This window comes from Pocillopora damicornis, chromosome 11 (genome assembly GCF_964200805.1).
Source record: "Pocillopora damicornis chromosome 11, jaPocDami1.2, whole genome shotgun sequence".
Taxonomy (NCBI): Eukaryota; Metazoa; Cnidaria; class Anthozoa; order Scleractinia; family Pocilloporidae; genus Pocillopora; species Pocillopora damicornis.
The window spans coordinates 16,517,467-16,536,531 of record NC_142680.1 but is presented as its reverse complement, the minus strand read 5'-3'; the positions used below and the strand labels follow the sequence as shown (position 1 = coordinate 16,536,531).

At 38.0% G+C, this 19,065-nt stretch overlaps 1 protein-coding gene and 1 long non-coding RNA gene across 4 annotated transcripts; one reads left to right on the top strand and one right to left on the bottom strand.

Moving 5' to 3' along the window:
- Positions 1 to 4,207: 4,207 nt before the first annotated feature.
- On the top strand, positions 4,208 to 6,262 carry LOC149037824 (uncharacterized). 3 transcript variants are annotated; one of them, XR_016180815.1, is made up of 2 exons: positions 4,208 to 4,502; positions 5,538 to 6,262. It is a non-coding gene; the product is annotated as an uncharacterized LOC149037824 (long non-coding RNA). The 3 variants fall into 3 exon arrangements; XR_016180816.1 differs by having other exon boundaries at positions 4,208 to 4,616; XR_016180817.1 differs by having other exon boundaries at positions 4,208 to 5,347.
- A 7,515-nt stretch (positions 6,263 to 13,777) lies between these two features.
- LOC149037823 (tetratricopeptide repeat protein 28-like) lies at positions 13,778 to 16,172 on the bottom strand. Its single transcript, XM_089187393.1, has 2 exons — positions 14,319 to 16,172; positions 13,778 to 13,937 (listed from the first exon to the last, which is right to left on the bottom strand). The coding sequence occupies exons 1-2, from the start codon at positions 15,802 to 15,804 to the stop codon at positions 13,915 to 13,917; spliced, it is 1,509 nt and encodes a 502-aa protein (XP_089043519.1). The 5' UTR covers positions 15,805 to 16,172; the 3' UTR covers positions 13,778 to 13,914.
- Positions 16,173 to 19,065: the final 2,893 nt, after the last annotated feature.

Genomic DNA, 19,065 nt, shown 5'->3' with positions numbered 1-19,065 from the left:
GACATTCTGCATTATAAATATGTCTTGATATAGGATTGATTTTAGTTTTTGATCACGTGATTGTGGAAACCATCAGTTTCTCGAACTAAACGATACTGAACAATCTTAGTTATGATAAGGTTGAAATATACTGTATAAAAACCTAACGGTTTTAAGAAAGCCATTTAACGGTAGAGATATGAAGCATCCGATCAACGGAAAAGTACGCCTATACTTTGTATGCAGTAACATTGAATTTAAGAAAGAAAAGTCTTTCTATCAAGAGATTAAAACATTTCTCTTCGTGAGCGCGCAGCGTCATGACTTATCTTCTTACTCGAGACTGGCGCTTAAACAGAGAAAATAACGGATTACGGCGTTTAGAAAAATATGTACTGTAGAATTCGCTGCTAGACAAAAAAACAAACAAACAAACAAAAAAAGATTTGTGCTCGTATGCCCGTCTATCGCGTCCTATTTAGGTCGAAATTTTCAACTGTTAGTGGTCATATGATAAAATGTTTATTGACTGAGTTTTGTTGGGCCGGACGGGAAAATATTAGGCTCTCGGTCACGAAGCAAGGACCTCGCTACGCTCCTACCTCTCAATCAATAAGTACACAGTATTTGGGTTTGTATGTCACACTTTTATCCCTAATGATGTAATTGAACATGAAAAATGAGAAGTGTTATTCTATTTTTCATGGGGAACGACAAGCTTAAGTGTTGATTCTTTTAAAGCTTTCATTTACATCACAAGATTGATCACAGTACAACCTAAGTTTCTTTCTTTAAACGGTAACCTATCTTTTCTAGGGGGTGTGATTTGCATGATCGAAGCCAGAATTGCTAAAAAAAACCGAGTGACTGTATTTCGGTTGAGCTCGTCACAATTTTCTGACTAATGACGGATTTTAGCGTCCAAAAATGAAACATCTTCCTTTGTTTATAACATGTTCAACTCTCGTAACTTAGCACCAAGTCACACAACGCGTGACGCTTTCATGAATTAATCGTTTGCGTTTCCTCGAGATGTGACCTTGGGCCGCCACTGCTGACATCGGTGAAAGGCATTCTGCATTATAACTATGCCTTAATATAGGATGGAATTTAGTTTTTGATCACGTGATTGTGGAAACTATCAGTTTCTCAACCTAAACAATGCTGAACAATCTTAGTTATAATAAGGTTGAAATATATTGTATGAAACCATTACGGTTTGAAGAAAGCAATTTTATGGTGAGGATATGAAGCATCCGTTCAACGCAAAAGTACGCTTATACTCTGTATGCAATAACAGTGAATTTAAGAAAGTTTTAGTTTCTCTGAGAAAATTAAAACATCTCTCTTCGTGAGTGCACAGCGTCATGACTTATCTTCTTATGCGAGACTGGTGCTTAAACAGACAGAAAAAAGAAAGGGATTAAGGCGTTTAGAAACATATGTACCGTAGAACCCGCCGCTAGTATCTAAAAACTTAAGCGAATAGTATCTCGACCATGAAACATTTGTGTGCTAGTGGAAAACGGAGATTCAATTGGAGTCTACCGCAATCTTGGAATCGATCGTTAAACCCTCCTAAAAAGTGTCAAGTTAATAGCTAGTGGAGATCGTAGCCACCGGAAAACCACGTAATGAAGCGCTACGGATTTCCTATATCAACGTGGGACAGTTCAGTTTTATGATCATCAATTTCTCAAATTGTTCAATACTCAATAACCTTATTTTAGTTAATGAGGATAAATCATACGGTATAAAGCCACAGAGATTTGAAAAAGTTGCCGTAAAACCAATTTATTTCGCCGTGGTGACTATTCAATCGCGCCATCAACCGCTTTAACGAAGGGCTAACACTCGAAACGTGACGTATCGCAAACATAGAGATCAAAAAAGTAGGTACTGGGCTTTGCCATAAGTGCCTTACCTCTCTACAGTTACTAAATAACTAAAGCTGATAAAAACCGAGTGACTAGGAAAGATTTTCAATCGCACTTACCAAGATGCTGACAGTGTGGCTGATGCTTTAAAAATGAAACAACAAAAATAACGAATTACTTTTCCCAATCTTCCTAACTTCCGCTGTCACAGTGTTTTAGGTATCCAGATCACGTGTGTTTAGGTTATTCCCTTCCCCCCTCTGGGCTTATCGAAATAAGAGAAAAGGTTTAAAATGCATACTTCTTGTGTGCCCGTATACCCGTCTATCGCGTTCCATTTAGGTTGAAATTTTTAACAGTTAGTGGTCATATGATAAAATGCTTATTGACCGAATTTGGTGGGGCCAGTGAAGAAAATATTAAGCTCAGGGTCATGAAGAAAGGACCTCGCTGCGCCCCTACCACTCCATCAATAAGTACACAGTATTTTGGTTTCGTACGTCACACTTTTATCACTCATGATGTAATTGAACATGAAAAATGAAAAATGTTATTCTTTTTTCAACAGGAAATGTCAGGTTTCAGTGTTTACCCCTTTGAAAGGTTTGATTTTCATCACAAGAGCGACCACAGTACAACCTAAGTCTATTTTTTTTAACGCTAAGCTACCTTTGCGTGATAATGGACTCATTGTCTTCGTGAACTTTTCATTTTCTAGCAGGTGTGATTTGCATGATCAAAGCCAAAACTACTAAAAAAGCCAAGTGACTGTAATTCGGTTTTGCACGTCACACTTTTGTAACTAGTGATGGTTATAAAATAATCGAGATAGTTCGCACTTTCTCATAGGTCAACTGATTAGTTTAGATGAGAGTATGTAGTAATTTCAAGTATAAGTAATTTCAAGTATAAGTGATGAATATCGGAATTGGGGAAAAATGTGCTAAGTTTTGATCTGGGGTTTGGCTTCCGTCCCCCCTCCTTAGTGAGGAACAAGAAGGAAGAAAAAGAGGAACTAGCGCTTTGCCTGCCTTGATGATCATGAACTGTGCGGCCTCGTCGAGGGAGTTCAAGTGAAGACGACAAATATGCAACAAAATGCACAGTAAACATCGAAATGTAAGGAAACAAGGAAACATTTTGGAAAAAAACATTTTGAAAAACGTTCTACGCGCCCTACTTTCAAAGAAACCATAAAAACTATATATCACTGAAAAACTTATAAAGTATGGAACAAAAGTTTTTTTTTTCCCCAGCAAATTTAGTTTCAGTGTTTTCTCTAAATAGAGAGTAAATGAAATGAAAGTTTGGAAATTTGACCGGATCTTGTTGACAGTAACCTCAAATCAAAACTCACAATTTCAAGGCAGTAACAAAACAGTTTTTTGTTACTGCCTTTGCTACATTACAAAAATGAAGAAGCCGTTTGTTCGTTACGGCTGAACGAAGACAAAAATCATGCTTCTTAGGTCTCTAAGGCAGGGTAACTAATTTATTTTTAAAAAGTGACATTTAGTTGCCCTTTTGGTGTGCCCTGAGCAGACGCCGGTCCCTCGTAAAAATGCCGAGTAATCAAGTCGATTTTGAAATTAACGCAGAGGTCACATAATCGAAAGAAGTCGGTGACGCTGATTGCAAAATGAGAAACTTTATAAAGCGAGACTACATTTTTCAAAATAAACAAACAGTGACGTGGCTTGATTAAATTTCCTGAACTTAAGAGTCATCAGATATATTGACAACTGACATATTTAAACGTGAAGTCAAGTACATGCGTATTCAAAGTGGGGAAACTTTGTATCGATATTGCTTGAAAGCGAAGGTAGTTGATTAATTTATCTTACTTGACCAATACTGTTCCAATACTGGACTCACGCTTAAAGACCAGCGGTTATGTGTTATAGGTAGGTCCAAAATTAACGACCAATTGCCTAAATTTAGATAGATTTTGCCTTTTGGATATTTCTCAGATATCATTGGCTAATTTTCAGCTGGTTAAGATGTCACTTTTTTACCTATGTATTTTCTACCCTTCTTTCACTTCATTCGCTTGCAGTTTATCACTTCCCTTTATCGGAATAGTAGTTGAGATCTCCGTGCTCATCTGATTAAGTTAACAAATTCTTCCAGCTTTTGCATGATTCAATTTTGATCTCTTCAGATTCACCGTGAAAGGAAATATCTCAGTCAGAAAACAACTGGTTTTCTTGGTTTCCCATCCTGTTATCACTGAAAACTTTCCACTTGAATATTCTCTTCGCATATCTTTTTTTTCCTCTAATTGCTGCTTCCTGTTCTCTTTTATCGCACTTAGCTTGTTTTGAAGCCAAAACAAGGTTAAAAATACAAAATATAACACCGACAGATATTGGCTACGTAAGTAATTAGAAAAAAGGCTATAAAACGGACAATTACAAAAATGCACGGTCATTCAAGGCTACTGTTCCTCAGTGAAGGCGAGGCCGATCTTTGACGAAGAAAATGGCTGTTGTACAGTTGTGTATTTTAGCGCTGTTTGTGGCTTCCACAAAAAGTAGCAGTATGTATAACATGTACTCCAACATGATCATACTCGATGACAAAGGAAATTACAATGTTTCCTACAACTACTATGAGTTCGCAGACAGACTGGAGTTTATGGTGCAAGTAAGAACCACAGGTTGGGTTGATTTCGGTGTTGCTGGAGTAGCACCAAATAATATCAGTAACTATGATGTGGCAATAGGGGGTGTGAAAGATGACGGAAAAAGCTATCTGTAGGTAGGTCGGAATAACAAAATGTAAACTATCTAAAATCAAAAGAAAAAAACGCGGGCTCGACACATGTTACGATTTTTGTCTGATTTCTTTCATTTAAGTTAAGACGCTAAATTCTGATCGCGAAAATATGTAAAATAAAAGTGAAGAATTTAACTTACAAAGTATAGTGGAGATATGGACGCAAGTCACTAAATTTAGAGAGAAATGGCATGTTTATTGTTTATGTAAAACATTTGGTATTAGTATACTCAAATATTAATATTGTTGCTTCACAAATTTCGTCTTTTATCACTGGCGTTTCATCCGCTTTTATTTTTTTAGCTTAAGCCTCGTTTTAGTCAAATTCAGTTGAAAAGAAATTAAAGCCGGGTATATACCGTTTCTGTGAAGGAAACATGATTTTTTTTGAGGATAGAAAAATGGAACATGAAATTCTAATTTTGCGTGTGTCGAATGACGTAACATATTCAAATTACCATGATTCAGTAAAATCGCTTCAGGCATTGAATATTCATCAAGACACATCTGCTGTAAATGCAGAAGTCAACTCCCTACCTGCGGAACACTATAACATCAACTCTTGAAATTCTTGGCAATGAGTCTACTTAAATGTTACGCACCATAAGTCTCTGGAATATCAGTTCCATAAAAACGATCTGTCGTACACAGAAACCTTTAACTAATGGCTCAAGTGAAGTGTATTGGGGAAGGCCTGTAATTGTGAATATAAGGTAACTTTCCTAGTAACTAGTATCAGGCAAACAGGAAAATATCATGAACGTCAAGATCTGATGAGAGGGCGTACTCTGATCTTTTGGGCGGGTACTCAAGTACTCTTAGCCCATACCAAACTGGTTAAGGAGCCATTTTAACACCCTAGCTATTCTGGACTTAACACCTGAACTTATTTTTATATCTTAGACTACCAATGAACCAGAAACTCCAGTCTATATCTATGATCTGTTTCTCTTATCTGCTCAAAAGGTACGTTACAGTTCATAAAAGAAAATTATAATACGTTTCTTTGAGAGCACGCGGTGTCATAGACTGACTTATCTTCTTGCGCCAGACAGTGGCGTTTTAACAGAAAAACAAACGTAGTTAATGACCAATGCAAATTAAAGCAACTGCAAAACAAGAGACTGTAATGTCAAGAATTTCCTGGGATATCAGCGAGGAAAGTTCACAATAAAAATTTTGACGTTTTTGATCTGGTTATCGATGGCGTGATTGTATTGATAAGGATAAAATACAGAGTATAAAGCCACAAACGTTTCGAAAAGTTGCCTTACACCGAATATATTTAACTGTGGTGGCGACTCGTTCACAACTTGAATTAACCAGCCACCGGGTAACCCAAACATATTGACTGGCTAATAAAGACCAATTACTACTAGGCTTTTGTGTATAATACGCACCGTGATTTTGATGGTTATTTTTATAGAAAAAAAGTGCGTATTATACACGGGTAAATACGGTAACCCAAACATATTGACTGGAGCTTATTATTTGAGCGTGATCTATCTGTGGAGGAGGTGGCCGAAAAAGTCCAGAAAAAGATCGGTAAAGAATGCATACACAATTGTCGGGTTAAGATCCTGAAGTTGTACTTGCGCCTTTGCAAAAGACCCAGTGATATGTGTAGAGAGAGGACAAGAAGCCATGTTACAATGTTCTTAATACAATAAATGGTTTGAACCTGGGGGTAACATGTGATATTGTTAAATACCTAGAATTTAACTCAACAAAACGAGCACTGTGATTGGCTGATTCTTGGTCACGTGCCCCTCATCAAATTCATCAGGACTCTCGGGAGTGGTCATATGATAAAATGCTTATTGACCGAATTTGGTGGGGCTAGTGGGGAAAATATTTGGCTCGGGGTCATGAAGAAAGGAACTCATTGCGCTCGGTCCGTAGGTCATGACCCCAAGCCAAATATTTTTCAGTCTGGCCCTACCACTCAATCAATAAGAACACAGCATTTCGGTTTTGTACGTCAGGAGTGTTAAGAAATCATTTCTCCTTACAATATCAATACAATATCAAGCAAAGACGTGAATAAATCAATTCATATCAACTAGGGCATTATGAGTTGATCCAATACCAAATTCTTAAATTAGGGGATTATTAGCTGATCCAATACCAAATTCTCAGACTTAACATCGCAAGAAATGTAGTGGGATTGGTTGGGAGAATTAATAATGAGATATTGTGAGTGAAAGAGTTGAATTGTATATGAATGCTTTAAAAAGGAAAGTGATAATTGAATCACAATGAGTTCTGTCGAGTATTACCCGTTAGGACATAAATTTGAGGCAGTTGGACAAAAGATAGATACCAAGACTACCTTAAACAGCTCAACTCCAAATTCGCTCCGACGAAAGGCCAACGCTTAAAACGTTGAAACCCTTTACAGTGGTTGGGAACCCGGTGGCCAATTTTTATTATCAACTCAGTTGATACAACCAAATTATCTTGCTCTACTCCACCACCGACGCAGCAACACAGCTTGTCTAGAACTTGCCCCCTTTATTCATTCAATAAAAAAGATTGGCTTATTAGGTAAAATAAAGTGGACTAGTTCATCGTAGTATTAGACTTTGGATCTAGCATTTAGAGTTTACATGATCATTACCGCTGACCTATCGACATATCAGCTGGGAAGCTTAGCTTACTGCCTCCCCTGCCCGGCTGCCCCCTTTACTTTTACCCCTTTACGCGAAGGAGGCAGTTTACTTCAGAGAAAACCTTCTTTGATTCAAGATTCCTTTTTTCGATCTGAAAACAAATGTTAAGGATGTTCCAGCAGAGTTCAATAAGGAGACCACAGACCTCATCGCAAATCTTCTTGGAAAACCAAATTCTGTAAGTGGCCAAACATTTGGATTAATTTTGGTGCGTGGCAAGCGCAAACCGAATCAAGTCATTTCAGATATTTCCAAGCCCCTAGAGCTAAATTAAACTATTTTAGCGGTGCCCTCTACTGATTGCATGGTGATCAATTCCAGAAGATGTAGAAAATTTGGATCAGGTTTTATCGTCAACAATAAGATATCTGATAAACGGAAGTTTAAACGGACAGAACGAGGAAATATTTGCAATTTTAATTCATAGCTTAACGATCAAAACGAAAACTTACTAGCATTGAATGGAAATGGTTTCGAGTACAGAGGAACTGAAACGAATTTTTGACAGAAAATTACTGAAGAACTCTGTAGTCTGTAAAGCATCGTAGAGGTAAAACAACACCATTATTGCCTGGGCATTTTGTTCCTGATGGGTGGTACAGGAAATGTACAAAGTTTTAAGACATACGTGTTTCACTTTACAGCTTTTTGCCATGAACGCGACCCTGGGTAGGTGGGTTATCCCACCTTGAGACGTTTACATGGCAAATTGTCACCCCGGTTGATAGGGTTACCCCACCTAGCAGACCGGGCAACCCGCCTAGGTGGGTCACCGCACTTATCATGTAAACGTGATCACGAAAAAATTTTAGTCATTCATCGTGGTTTAAAGATTTTTGTATTGCCTGTTTGTTTTGTTGTTGTTATGTTTTTTCCCATTATTATTTCCAGTTAAGTTTAAATGACTAAGACTATGTTGACTTTTACAATATCCTTGCTAAGGAACAATAACTTCTTTAAAAATCGACGGTATAAGCTATAAATTCACAGAAATAATTATCATAAATCATATATCAGTAGAAATTCACAAAAGCTGCAATCTGATTGGCTACACAACTACGTAGCCTCATACTGTCCAGGTGTCTAAAAAAAACAATGAGCTTGTTTCGTTGTTAAGTTTTGAACGAGTTCAACTTAGAAGTTCAACTAAACAGTTAAATTATTCGCTTTTGATTTCTCTGTGTGATAATTGATTCAGGCTTGGCCCACGTCAACGACCACGCGAAAGAAATCTTGAGCTCATAGGGCAACTTTCAATCCAAGATTACATTTGTTTGCTCCGCTCTGTCATTGATCCAGAAAACTTGGGCCACTCTCTTTCAACCAATCAGATGCAAAACTAAAATCAACTACGACTTGGTCGCCCGTGTTTTCCCGCGCTTTAGACAGTTTGGTTGTGTTCACTTTGATTTCTCTTTGGCTCTTCTAAGTATTTTCTTTCTTTTGATTGGCTGTAGGGATTACTTTGATTTCAGTTTTACGACACTTAGTCAAAAAGCGCTCCACCCGAAATTTCAAGGGTTAAATATGAACAAAACTAGAAACATGTCACGCCAAGTCAACAAGAGAGAGAAACTCAAAAACGGTGCAAAAATCGCCAAGCAAGTCGTCGTTCCAGGTAATAGCGCTACTCTTAATTTCTTAATCCACCCAAAGGAAGTAGTGCAACTGATTCTACGTGATATCAGTACGACATGCGCGCAAAAACACGTAATATAAGCGTATCTGTTAACCACAGAGTTGTTTGGCCTTTAACACCCTGCAATTCACCAGTCAGTGGACAAAAGCCCCCACTAAAGCATTTCCTTCATGCGGCTGGCGGTTTAAACCTCCGCTGCATCACTTTGCTGCTTAAAATCCTATTGTGACTATAACTGGAAAGCTTGCCTCCAGTCTCCACTGTTCCATTAGCTATCTTTAGTACTCGTAACCAGGCTTCTTCTCAGATTCCAATTCCCGGCCTCGAGGCTGTGTGATAACAGACACGTTTTAACTGAGTTTTCCACTGGATTTCCAGTTGCTAATTATGGTAAAAACCTCTATAACTGATAACAGATCAAATTAATATTATGTTTGGCTTATTTGATGTCGATAATCACTTTATGCTTTTAAATCACATCATGTTAATAGCGAAGCAGACCATCTTTCTCTGCAGACAGAAATCTGTTACCCCAAGCTTTATTATCTTCCTCGCGCACCTTAAAAAAATTTTTAGAATAGAAGAATACCTAGCTAAAGAAAAGAAAAAACTAAACCTGCACTTAATGAAATGGGAAAAACTTTTACAATCACTCAGTTGAAATAACTTTACCTTGGGTAGCCTTGTATTAGTATTTTTGTTTATTTATTTATTTATTTACTGACCTTATACAATTTTATTTACTTTATACTGCTGTAATTTTCTTTTTTTTTTTTTTTAATGTAAAACGGAAAAACACAATAAAATATATATAAAAAAAATCTATAACTGATTTTGCATAGATATCCTACATGCTAACTTTTAAAACTTGTGACTAATCCATTTTATGACTAATCACTGGTGTTCCAGTCGCTAGTTGTACTAAAAAACTTCGAGACCTGTTTTCGTAAGGATATCCTACGTGCTAACTTTTAAAACTGATAACTAATAAATTTTTGGTATGTGTGATTTGTTCAGACAGTCGGTCCACGCTGTGTAATAACACATTACACGGCCATCCCTTCCAACAAGGTTAATGCTGCTGTTTATTTTGTTGTTTGTGTTTTCTGTTTTGTTTTTCGTTTCAGGGCCGTAGAGGTGTTACAAATACGGCCACCGGGCCTGAGAATTCACATCCACTTTCAAGTCAGGAAGTCCTCATAAGTGACATAAGACAGAATTTCTCCCTACAATATCAAAACAATATAAAGCAGACAAGTTATGCGAATAAAAAAATTAGCAATTAGGGGATTATCAGTTGATCCAATGACAAATTTTCCGAACTAACATCTAAAGAATCGTAAGACAGACAATAAGAGATCTGATGGTGAATATTTACTGGGTTGCAAAGCAGCAGGGTAAATATCCACTGACACTGATTGGAGGTGAATGGCAAAGAATATTTGGAGTTTGAGTAGCCAATCAAAGTGCTCCTCAAATACTATCAACTATCTCATTATTTTCCTATCTGGCTCACCAATACCACTAGTGCTAAGCTCTTGGCACTTCCAAGCCTTTGTATGGGAAGCTTTAAGTACTTAAGATTTCAATGACCACATTTATTGACAATCAGTCAGCAAGATTGAGTTGCATTGCAATTCTTAGGTGAATTATGTCAAATATAATTTCTATACTCCCTGTAAATCTTCAACCCCCTAACCCCTTACATCACTGCTTAATCAAACTTTTAGGTAATGGAAGTAAAAGGGATGATAACCAGCACATGAAGTTCTTGATTGCTAAACGAATTCTCGTTGTTAGTAAATACTAATTTAAAAGAAAATGAGTAGAGAGAGGTACAGAGAAGATGCTTTCTATTTTTTTTAGGGTTAAGGTGAATTGAGATTTCTGGCTGAGTGATTTATAGTGTGGGATAGCTACTGACAAGGAATTCACAATATGATTTTGTTGTAGCCTGCTAAAGTAACTGCACACTGGCACAAAGGAACAACTTTGATGATCAAGTTTGAAGAGTCAGTGATACAGAGAGACAAGTCAATGGATGGAAGATGAGATAATTAACTGTAAATAATTCATAACATCGACAACATTGTGAAAAAAAATTGAGTGTTCAGTAGGAAAAGAATTAATTAAAGAGGTTAGTTGTGAAAATAGCCTTTGGTTGTGTCAATTTGCTTGTCATCTATGACACATTCATCAGGTGACAGAAATGTTTATACCATATCTCCTTGAGTAAGCACCTGGATATTTGTTTAAACATTCAGCTCAGTAGAGGTGCTTATTTGAAGGAGGGCGATCGCTGTTCTCCAGCACTGATTCCATTCTAGTTGAAGCTTAAAGAGTTTTAAATAAAGTGGCAATAGATAAAGGTTTTCCATGTATCCCTACAATAAGTGTGTGGAAGCAGCTTCTTCAAGAGGGGCAAATAATTGGCATTATGGCCAAGGGAATGGGTGCATGTTCGGGGTAGGGTGCTTATTAGATCATGGACTCTTATTCAAGAAAAAAGCAGTACTTACCAGTATATATAACTGCTGACTCTCAAGATCGCTTAATCAACTCTTCTTTCCATTCGCTATAAATTTCTTTGTGTACAAGGCAAGAGAATTTGGTTATCAGTCTTGACATCCTCATGCTAATAAGGTTGTCTGATTATTCTCAATACAGTTTTGGCAACTTTTCCCCAGGCTCCCTCATCCTTGCCCTTGTTATTGTGACGAGTGACCCCTCTATTACATGTAAAGTATAAAAACAATTCGATCAACAAAATCAGTAGTCGCAAATTTACTTCACCTGGTGAACATTATATTGCGAAGTCTACATTCAGCAAAATCATGCCAAACACTCGCCGTCATTCTTACGATCTCAACTTCAAGTTGAAAATCGTAATTGAAGCTGAAGCTGTTAACAACAATCGAGAGATAGCGAGGGAATACGGATTTTCCGGATCAATGGTTTGGAAGTGGCGCAATAATAGGACATCTTGTATCACCTTGTCAAGCGCGCTTCCATGGGCCGTTACCGACCAAAAGATCCCGAACTTCATCAACCGTAGGCCGACTGGTTTGCAGATTTAATGAATGTAACCGAAGAAGTTACAATTCATAGACCCAACGTTCCGACACTCCTGTCTAGTGCCTTCATCAGGGGTGCTCTAGACGCTGTAACAAGAGGTCCTTTTATATGATCACTAATTAGCGGCCTTTTTTTTTTTTCTGACGAGGTGTAAATAAGCGTCAGGAAGCAAACCGCCATCGTCACGATCTAAACCTCCTCCCAAAAATATTCAGAAGGATGTTTTCAATGCACTTATAGCACTCAAAAAGGATCCGGACAGGCTCGTATTATCTGCTGACAAGGGTAATTGTGTTGTGGTTATGGACAAACAGCAATATCACGACAAAGCTTTGACTCTGCTTAATGACAAGAGTACGTTTGCTGTCTTAAAGTCTGATCCTACCAGTAAAACCCCAAGGAAAGTTAAACAAAATGTTGCTTGATTTGCAAAAAGCTGGTAAAATTATTGACTCTACGTACAAAATGTTAGACAGTAGTGACGGCTTATGTCCACGTTTTTATGGCTTACCTAAAATTCATAAACCGGGAATTCCTTTGAGACCCATTGTCTCTTTTGTTAATTCTCCGACTTATGCAATTTCTGGTTATCTTGCGAGAATTTTGTCGCCTGTTGTTGGGAATACTGATTACACTGTCAAAAATTCCTGCGAATTTGCGGATTTCATAAAAGATGAAACTCTTAACACTTGTGAAGAATTAGTATCTTTTGACGTTGTTTCGCTCTTCACTAAAATCCAAATGGGCAAATGGCTATACAAAAACTTTTCTCCGTAACTGCCAAAAACCAGTAAAAAATAGTAACGCTCTTGATGAAAGGGAAACAGCGACTGGTTTTGCTGTTATTCCTTACATACAGGGTGTTACGAATCAACTTATTCTACAACAGATGAACTCTTTATTCCAAGAGAGGATTACTTCCATATTTCAGAGATCTAACTCATAGCCAATTGGCAGAGCTTTTTATGCATTTAAGCGTCGACAAGCTTCGCGCAGGGTGCATAGCACAAGAGGCAAGTGACCAGTTAAAAATTGAAGTATTTACATGCCCGCATGACACTACCGCCATCTGCAAGCGATTTTATACTTCTGTCTCCAAAGATCAGTTCTGGCCAGGATATACTTTAATGTTTTTTGGCGATGTGATTTTGAATGTGACATTTCCACATCAGCGTGTTCTAGAGCTTTTGTAAAGCCGGAAGTGATCCTTCTCTACTGGAGCAGGTAACTTGAGACACGTATTTCTCCAGAACTTCGTCAGGTATCCTCTTTCCCCTCTTTTAGTCGTATTTTTAAGCTCTGTACGATTTTTTTAAATGTGAAGTGCTTCGGATTTATTTTTAGGATGCGCAACGCTTCTCCTTTTTCGAATCCTATCTTAACGCCGCTTAAAAAGTGTTTACGGGCCGGCACGATTCCTGCTAGGCGTTGAGCTAGTATAAACGAATCTCTCCGCAGTTACCCGTATATTAACAAAAACAAATATGGAAGGTATTCTTAATAACTAAACCTTACAAAAGGCTTGAAAATACAAAAATCATACCAGATTTTAGTGGTTTGTTTAATACTTAAACTACTGTCTTAACTTTACTGAATTCGTTTTACTCAAAAGCCTTACGTAGGTCAACATTGTTTCGTGCTTATTATATCAGAATATAATTTTTGCGTGAAAACATAAAAAATGGTGAGTACATAACCAGTACCTCCTCCTGAGAATATCAGAAAAGAAAGCACCATAAATAGGAATAACTGTTATTCTCTCCCCTAACCTGGGATAGCTCTTTTTTTTTAATGTCGATGAAATACCGAATAGAGTATTTTCTCTACTTATTTCTATTTAATTTATCCATCTAAAAGTCTTTTAACTCTGTTCCCTTCGAGTACTTGTCATTATTTACTCTATCGGGGCCTTTTTTCCTGCAAGAAAAAATTTGAAATAACCCAATTTATTATTACCTCAATTAATATTTTGGATATAAAGCAAACACAATTACACCAAGCACAATATATAAAAATAATTGGCTATTACTTGTATCTCATTGGTAGAGAGGCATCTGTGAGATTTTATACTTTACACCAGAGAGTGGCGATAGTAACTCTTCAAAAAGGAAAAAAAGTGTGTGTATATATATATATATATATATATATATATATATATTTATATTTATATACATATATATATATAGATATATATTAAACTAGCCTTGATGTTCAAGGTAACAAAGGATCCTCATCCAGTCAACGACTACTAAGTCATAATCATCCTCACATCTAATTTCACTTTAATTAATGAAATACCTGTTCTCACCGAGTCTTGCCGCTGCTTGTCAAACTCGAGTCTCACATCATCTCCAATCAGCGTAAACGAAGCCCAATCAGAAATTTTGTTCAAGGCGTATTTTCTCATCCCTTTCATGGCCTGATGAAGGGATTCACTGGCACTTCCTCCTTCAATGAGGTGTTCGTAGAACCGGCTCATCAGCTGCTCTGTTGCTGAGTCTGGAATGGCCCACAGCGCAACCAACACCGAGCGAGCACCGGATCCTAAGAACGCACGGGCAATTCCTATAACTCCCTCGGCTCTTATCTCTCCACTTCCACTGTGACAGCAACTAAGTACTACCAGTTTAGCTCTGACTTTCACTCGTGAGACATCAGCCATCGTCAACATGTAAGCTTCCTTCGGTGGGATAGCGTTTTGACTGTTGGGAGTAGGAATGGGGGAGAGTGCAATTTCTCCTCTTTCCACGTCACCATGGGCAGCAAAATGTATTAAGCTCACTGAACTTATCTGCTCAAGTACCGCCTGCTTCGTTGCTTTCTCTTCAACTAGAGGCGGAACACCCACCAGTCGTCCGACCATCTCCGCTTCCTTTCTTGCACCTGGCAATGATTGCAGCCAATTAACCTTGGGATTGCCTATTACCAAGGCACCAGTGTTGCTGTGATAGTCCTCTGGACTATCTTGAATGTTCTTGAGTGTTGTTAACGAAGGAATGATACGGATCTTATGAGTCTCTGACAAGTATTCGGCTCCCTCCTTTTCACTCAGGGCAGTAAAGGGCACTTTGTACAACCTGCGGTCAGGAACAATAATGACTTCAGGCTCATCAAGCAAATCATAAACGGGGGCAATAAACATATTGTAACACAAATATAGACTTGAAATCACTTTCTCGTCCTCGTCCTCGTCCTCGTCCTCGTCCTCGTCCTCCTCCAGAAGTCGCAATCTTGCTGAGCTCTTTTGCGCGGGGGAGAGAGGTTGCAATTTAATCGTATTTAAAGACCGATCTTCACAATCTTTAGTGGGCAAAATACCAAGACTCCGGAAATTATCATCCAAAAATTGACTCAAAGACAAATCTTTGGGCAACCCAGCCTGAACTAGATTCTCTTCTGGTGATACTCTTCTATAGTGAAGGACTCCACTTGTTTTCAAGACCCACAAATGCAGCCGATTCTGATGATAAGAAATGTACAGACAAGTACAGTTATTTTTCTTTCTTAAAATGTTCTCAATGCCAAACCAAGATTGTGGATTAGCAGAGATGTGCGTTTCAACCGAGTACTTCTCTGCCATTAAGTCTGATAGGCCTCTAGCTCGGCCCAACTCCTCAACATAAAGAGCATCCCGAGCATTTCCGGTGTCACAAAGCAAAGTACAAAGCAGCTTGTAGGGGAATATTCCTGTGTCCTCCAGAAATGATGTTTTGAACTGATCATTGGCGCCCAAGAAATATCTCAGCTCCTCATACTTTTTAATGCACAGATGAAGACACGACATAGAGTCTTTAATTTTATTTTGAAAAAAATAAAAAAAGGAGTAACTTTGAAGGATTTGGAACTCTTTTATTCCATCTCCAATATCTCTTGATATGAATAAAGCTTTCTCCAAGCATACTTCCGAAGCTTCAAAATCACCAACAGTTCTAAACAAAATTCCAAGGTTTCCAAGAACTGCTGCTTCCCCTTCCTTATCACCAATTTTAGTTTGGATGGCAAGCGCTTTTTGGAGATACTCTTTAGCCTTGTCGTATTGGCCAAGCGACGTAAACACAGTACCAAGGTTTCCATAACATGATGCTTCCCCTTCTCTGTCGCCAATTTCAGTTCTGATGACAAGCGCTTTTTGGAGATACTCTTCAGCCTTGTCGTATTGGCCAAGCGACTGAAACACAGTACTTAGATTTCCATAACATGATGCTTCCCCTCGTCTGTCGCCAATTTCAGTTCTGATGACAAGCGCTTTTTGGAGATACTCTTCAGCCTTGTCGTATTGGTCAAGCGACGTAAAAACAGCACCTAAGTTTCCATAACATGATGCTTCCCCTCGTCTGTCGCCAATTTCAGTTGTGATGACAAGCGCTTTGTGGAGATACTCTTCAGCCTTGTGGCATTGGCCAAGCGACGCAAACACAGTACCTAGGTTTCCATAACACGATGCTTCTTCTTCTCTGTCGCCAATTTTGGTTGTTATGGCAAGGGCCCTCTCAAAATATTTCTTTGCTTTTAGGCTTTCGCCAAGTTTATAAAGCATAATTCCATACCCTGTGTATAAGTCAAATAGTTTCCTTCGGTATCTTTCCGCACTTATGTAGTCAGAGATATGACGATAAGCGCTGAAAAGAACGGTATAGATGTCGCTGTAAAATTGTAGCAGTGCTGAATCAAATTGGTCTTTGCTGTTTTGATCGGTGCCATTTAGCAAAATCAAACATTCGCTGCATATCTCAATGGCTTTCTGAATGCGATCTGAGTTGAGCAAGAACAGGGCAACAAATAAGGCGAGGCTCATGAAAAGTGTCATGGCTTCTGCTATTAGGTTTCCATTGCAATCCTCACCTGTTTCAGGGAAACATTATTTTTAGTAACACAATACTAAATGGTCGATAATCTTGATTAATAACGAGTCACTTCAAACAGGAACACACATGTTAAGTTACAAAAACGGGCTGGGTTGATTACACCCGGAAACTATTTGTAACAAGCTGAAAGTGTTAGAATTCACAGTATCCACTTAAAAACAAAAAAAAAAGTGAAGAAGTCGGTTGGTCACCTTTCATTTTCCTCAAGTTGGGATTTTTGCAGAACATTACATGACTTTAAAGTCATTGGACAAAGATAAAAAAAACTGACAGACTTTATCTTAACTTTTGCAATGAGAACTTCCCACATGCATAGTTTCTATAAACAACGGGGTAAGTTTTTGAAGAAACTTTGGTGGGATATTAAAAAACTATTTGGCTTTACCAACTGAGTTGACAATGTAAATTGGCCACGATAATGAATTTCAGCCTTCGTTTACTTCCGTTTGAAAAATGTCATTAACCAAGTTCACTGTGCATTTGTCATGGAAGAAGCAAGTCCCAGACATGAAATTTCAATTCCAATATTGGAACTGACAGTCAGTGTTATCTGCGTAAGGCTCCCCAGAATTATTCGAGAAGAATTGGAAATGACAGCAGACCAAGTTTACTACTGAACTGACTCAGCTTCCGTGTTGAAGTACATCAACTTTGTTAACTCGCGGGTAAGCGAACCGTAGAAACTAGATTTAACTCACTGGGTCACTGTCGTAAATAGTAGCGGAGCTCGCAGAGCGAAGCCCCAAAATTATGTAAAATAGTAGTAGCCCATCAAGCCGAAAAAATTTGGATGTAAGACCGTTCGACCGTACGACCGTACAAGGTACTTCTTTTAACATGCGTGGTCAACTGTACCGCGTGCACGCCAACGCCATGGCTTTGTCCAGTAGTTCAGTGGTCAGTGCACTGGGCTGCGGGTTGGGCGACCCGGGTTCTAGTCCTGGCCGGGGCAAGGCGTTGTGCCCTTGAAACGTGCGGGGAAAAAAAAAATACGACCTCCGCTTTTAGGCTTGGCTAAATCTATATATTATACTTTGACCTCGGTTTTTTGGTTCCTTCATCTCGTCACGTGATGTAAAAGAAACATTTTGCCCTTAGGTTGAATCATATTCCTACCGATTTCTGTCTTTCATCTTTTTGTGAGTGAACGTTAAAAGCCAAAAATCTATTATGTACATCCTCGATGTTGGAGCAGTCTGAAGATTAGTGAAAAGTCTTACAAACTTCAAAGAGAACTTAAAGATTATCCGCAAATGGGCTTAAAGGAATCACAATGGAATTAACTGTAGTTTTAAAACAGTTACAATTGGAGTATAATAAATCAATGTTAAGAAAGCTCATACAGGTTATAAACAAATAGATACCAAATGATAATCGCATAAAAAAATAAATAAATTACTAAGAGTTTTGGTTTTAATATTCAGTTTTTTCTACCTTTGTTCACATTTCACTCAGGTGATAGACAGTTGCGCCTGACTTAAACTACATTCATATTTGAAAATCAAAAAGTTTCATTGTTACTAAGAGTTTGTCACAAGATTTGTGATCGAACTAGAACTTCTGGTCTTTCTAATCGCATGAGGAAACTAAAAAAATTTCTCTTCCCAGTGTCTCAACTTTCTCAAGGCAGATAATTAGGAAACCGGAAACAGAAAGAAATGGGAAAAGAGAGTCCCTTCTTAATTGATAATAAAGCTCATTGATTCAATCAATGAAGAAGATTGAAGAATAAGAGGCTTGGTTATATCATGTATTGTGAGGTAAGGAAGCTACCTTTTCTCAAAGGAAACAAACTGCTGCCATGTGTCATAGCCTGACTCGCTGATTTATTTTTGAAGCATTAATCGCTTTGATTAAAAACAAACAAAGAAGACAAGAATAAAATGCAAATTCAGCTAATGAAAAATCCATGGAAATCAAAAGAAATCAGAAAGGAATCAGAAAGGAATAGTCTACAATATAAGTTCTAGTTTCCCCATTCTTAGTTTATTGATTTTGTTAAACCGGCTGTCAAAACGTATGTGCGATGCAGACCATTAGGATCACTCTATTTTATTTCTTGTTCATGAATAATACAAGAATGATTAATGAGAAAATTGCTCTAGTTTTCTCGAGAACTATTCGACAGTTTAAATAATGTACCGTCCAAAATGTTTGTACTGGAAATTCCCTCGCTCGAT

What these genes read in the sequence shown, in the direction of transcription:
- LOC149037823 (XM_089187393.1), bottom strand. Translation starts at nt 15,804, where the DNA reads ATGTCGTGTCTTCATCTGTGCATTAAAAAGTATGAGGAGCTGAGATAT. An exon ending in GCAAGACTCGGTGAGAACAG is followed by an intron (nt 13,938 to 14,318) that starts GTATTTCATTAA and finishes TTTTTCTTGCAG; the next exon opens with GAAAAAAGGCCCCGATAGAG.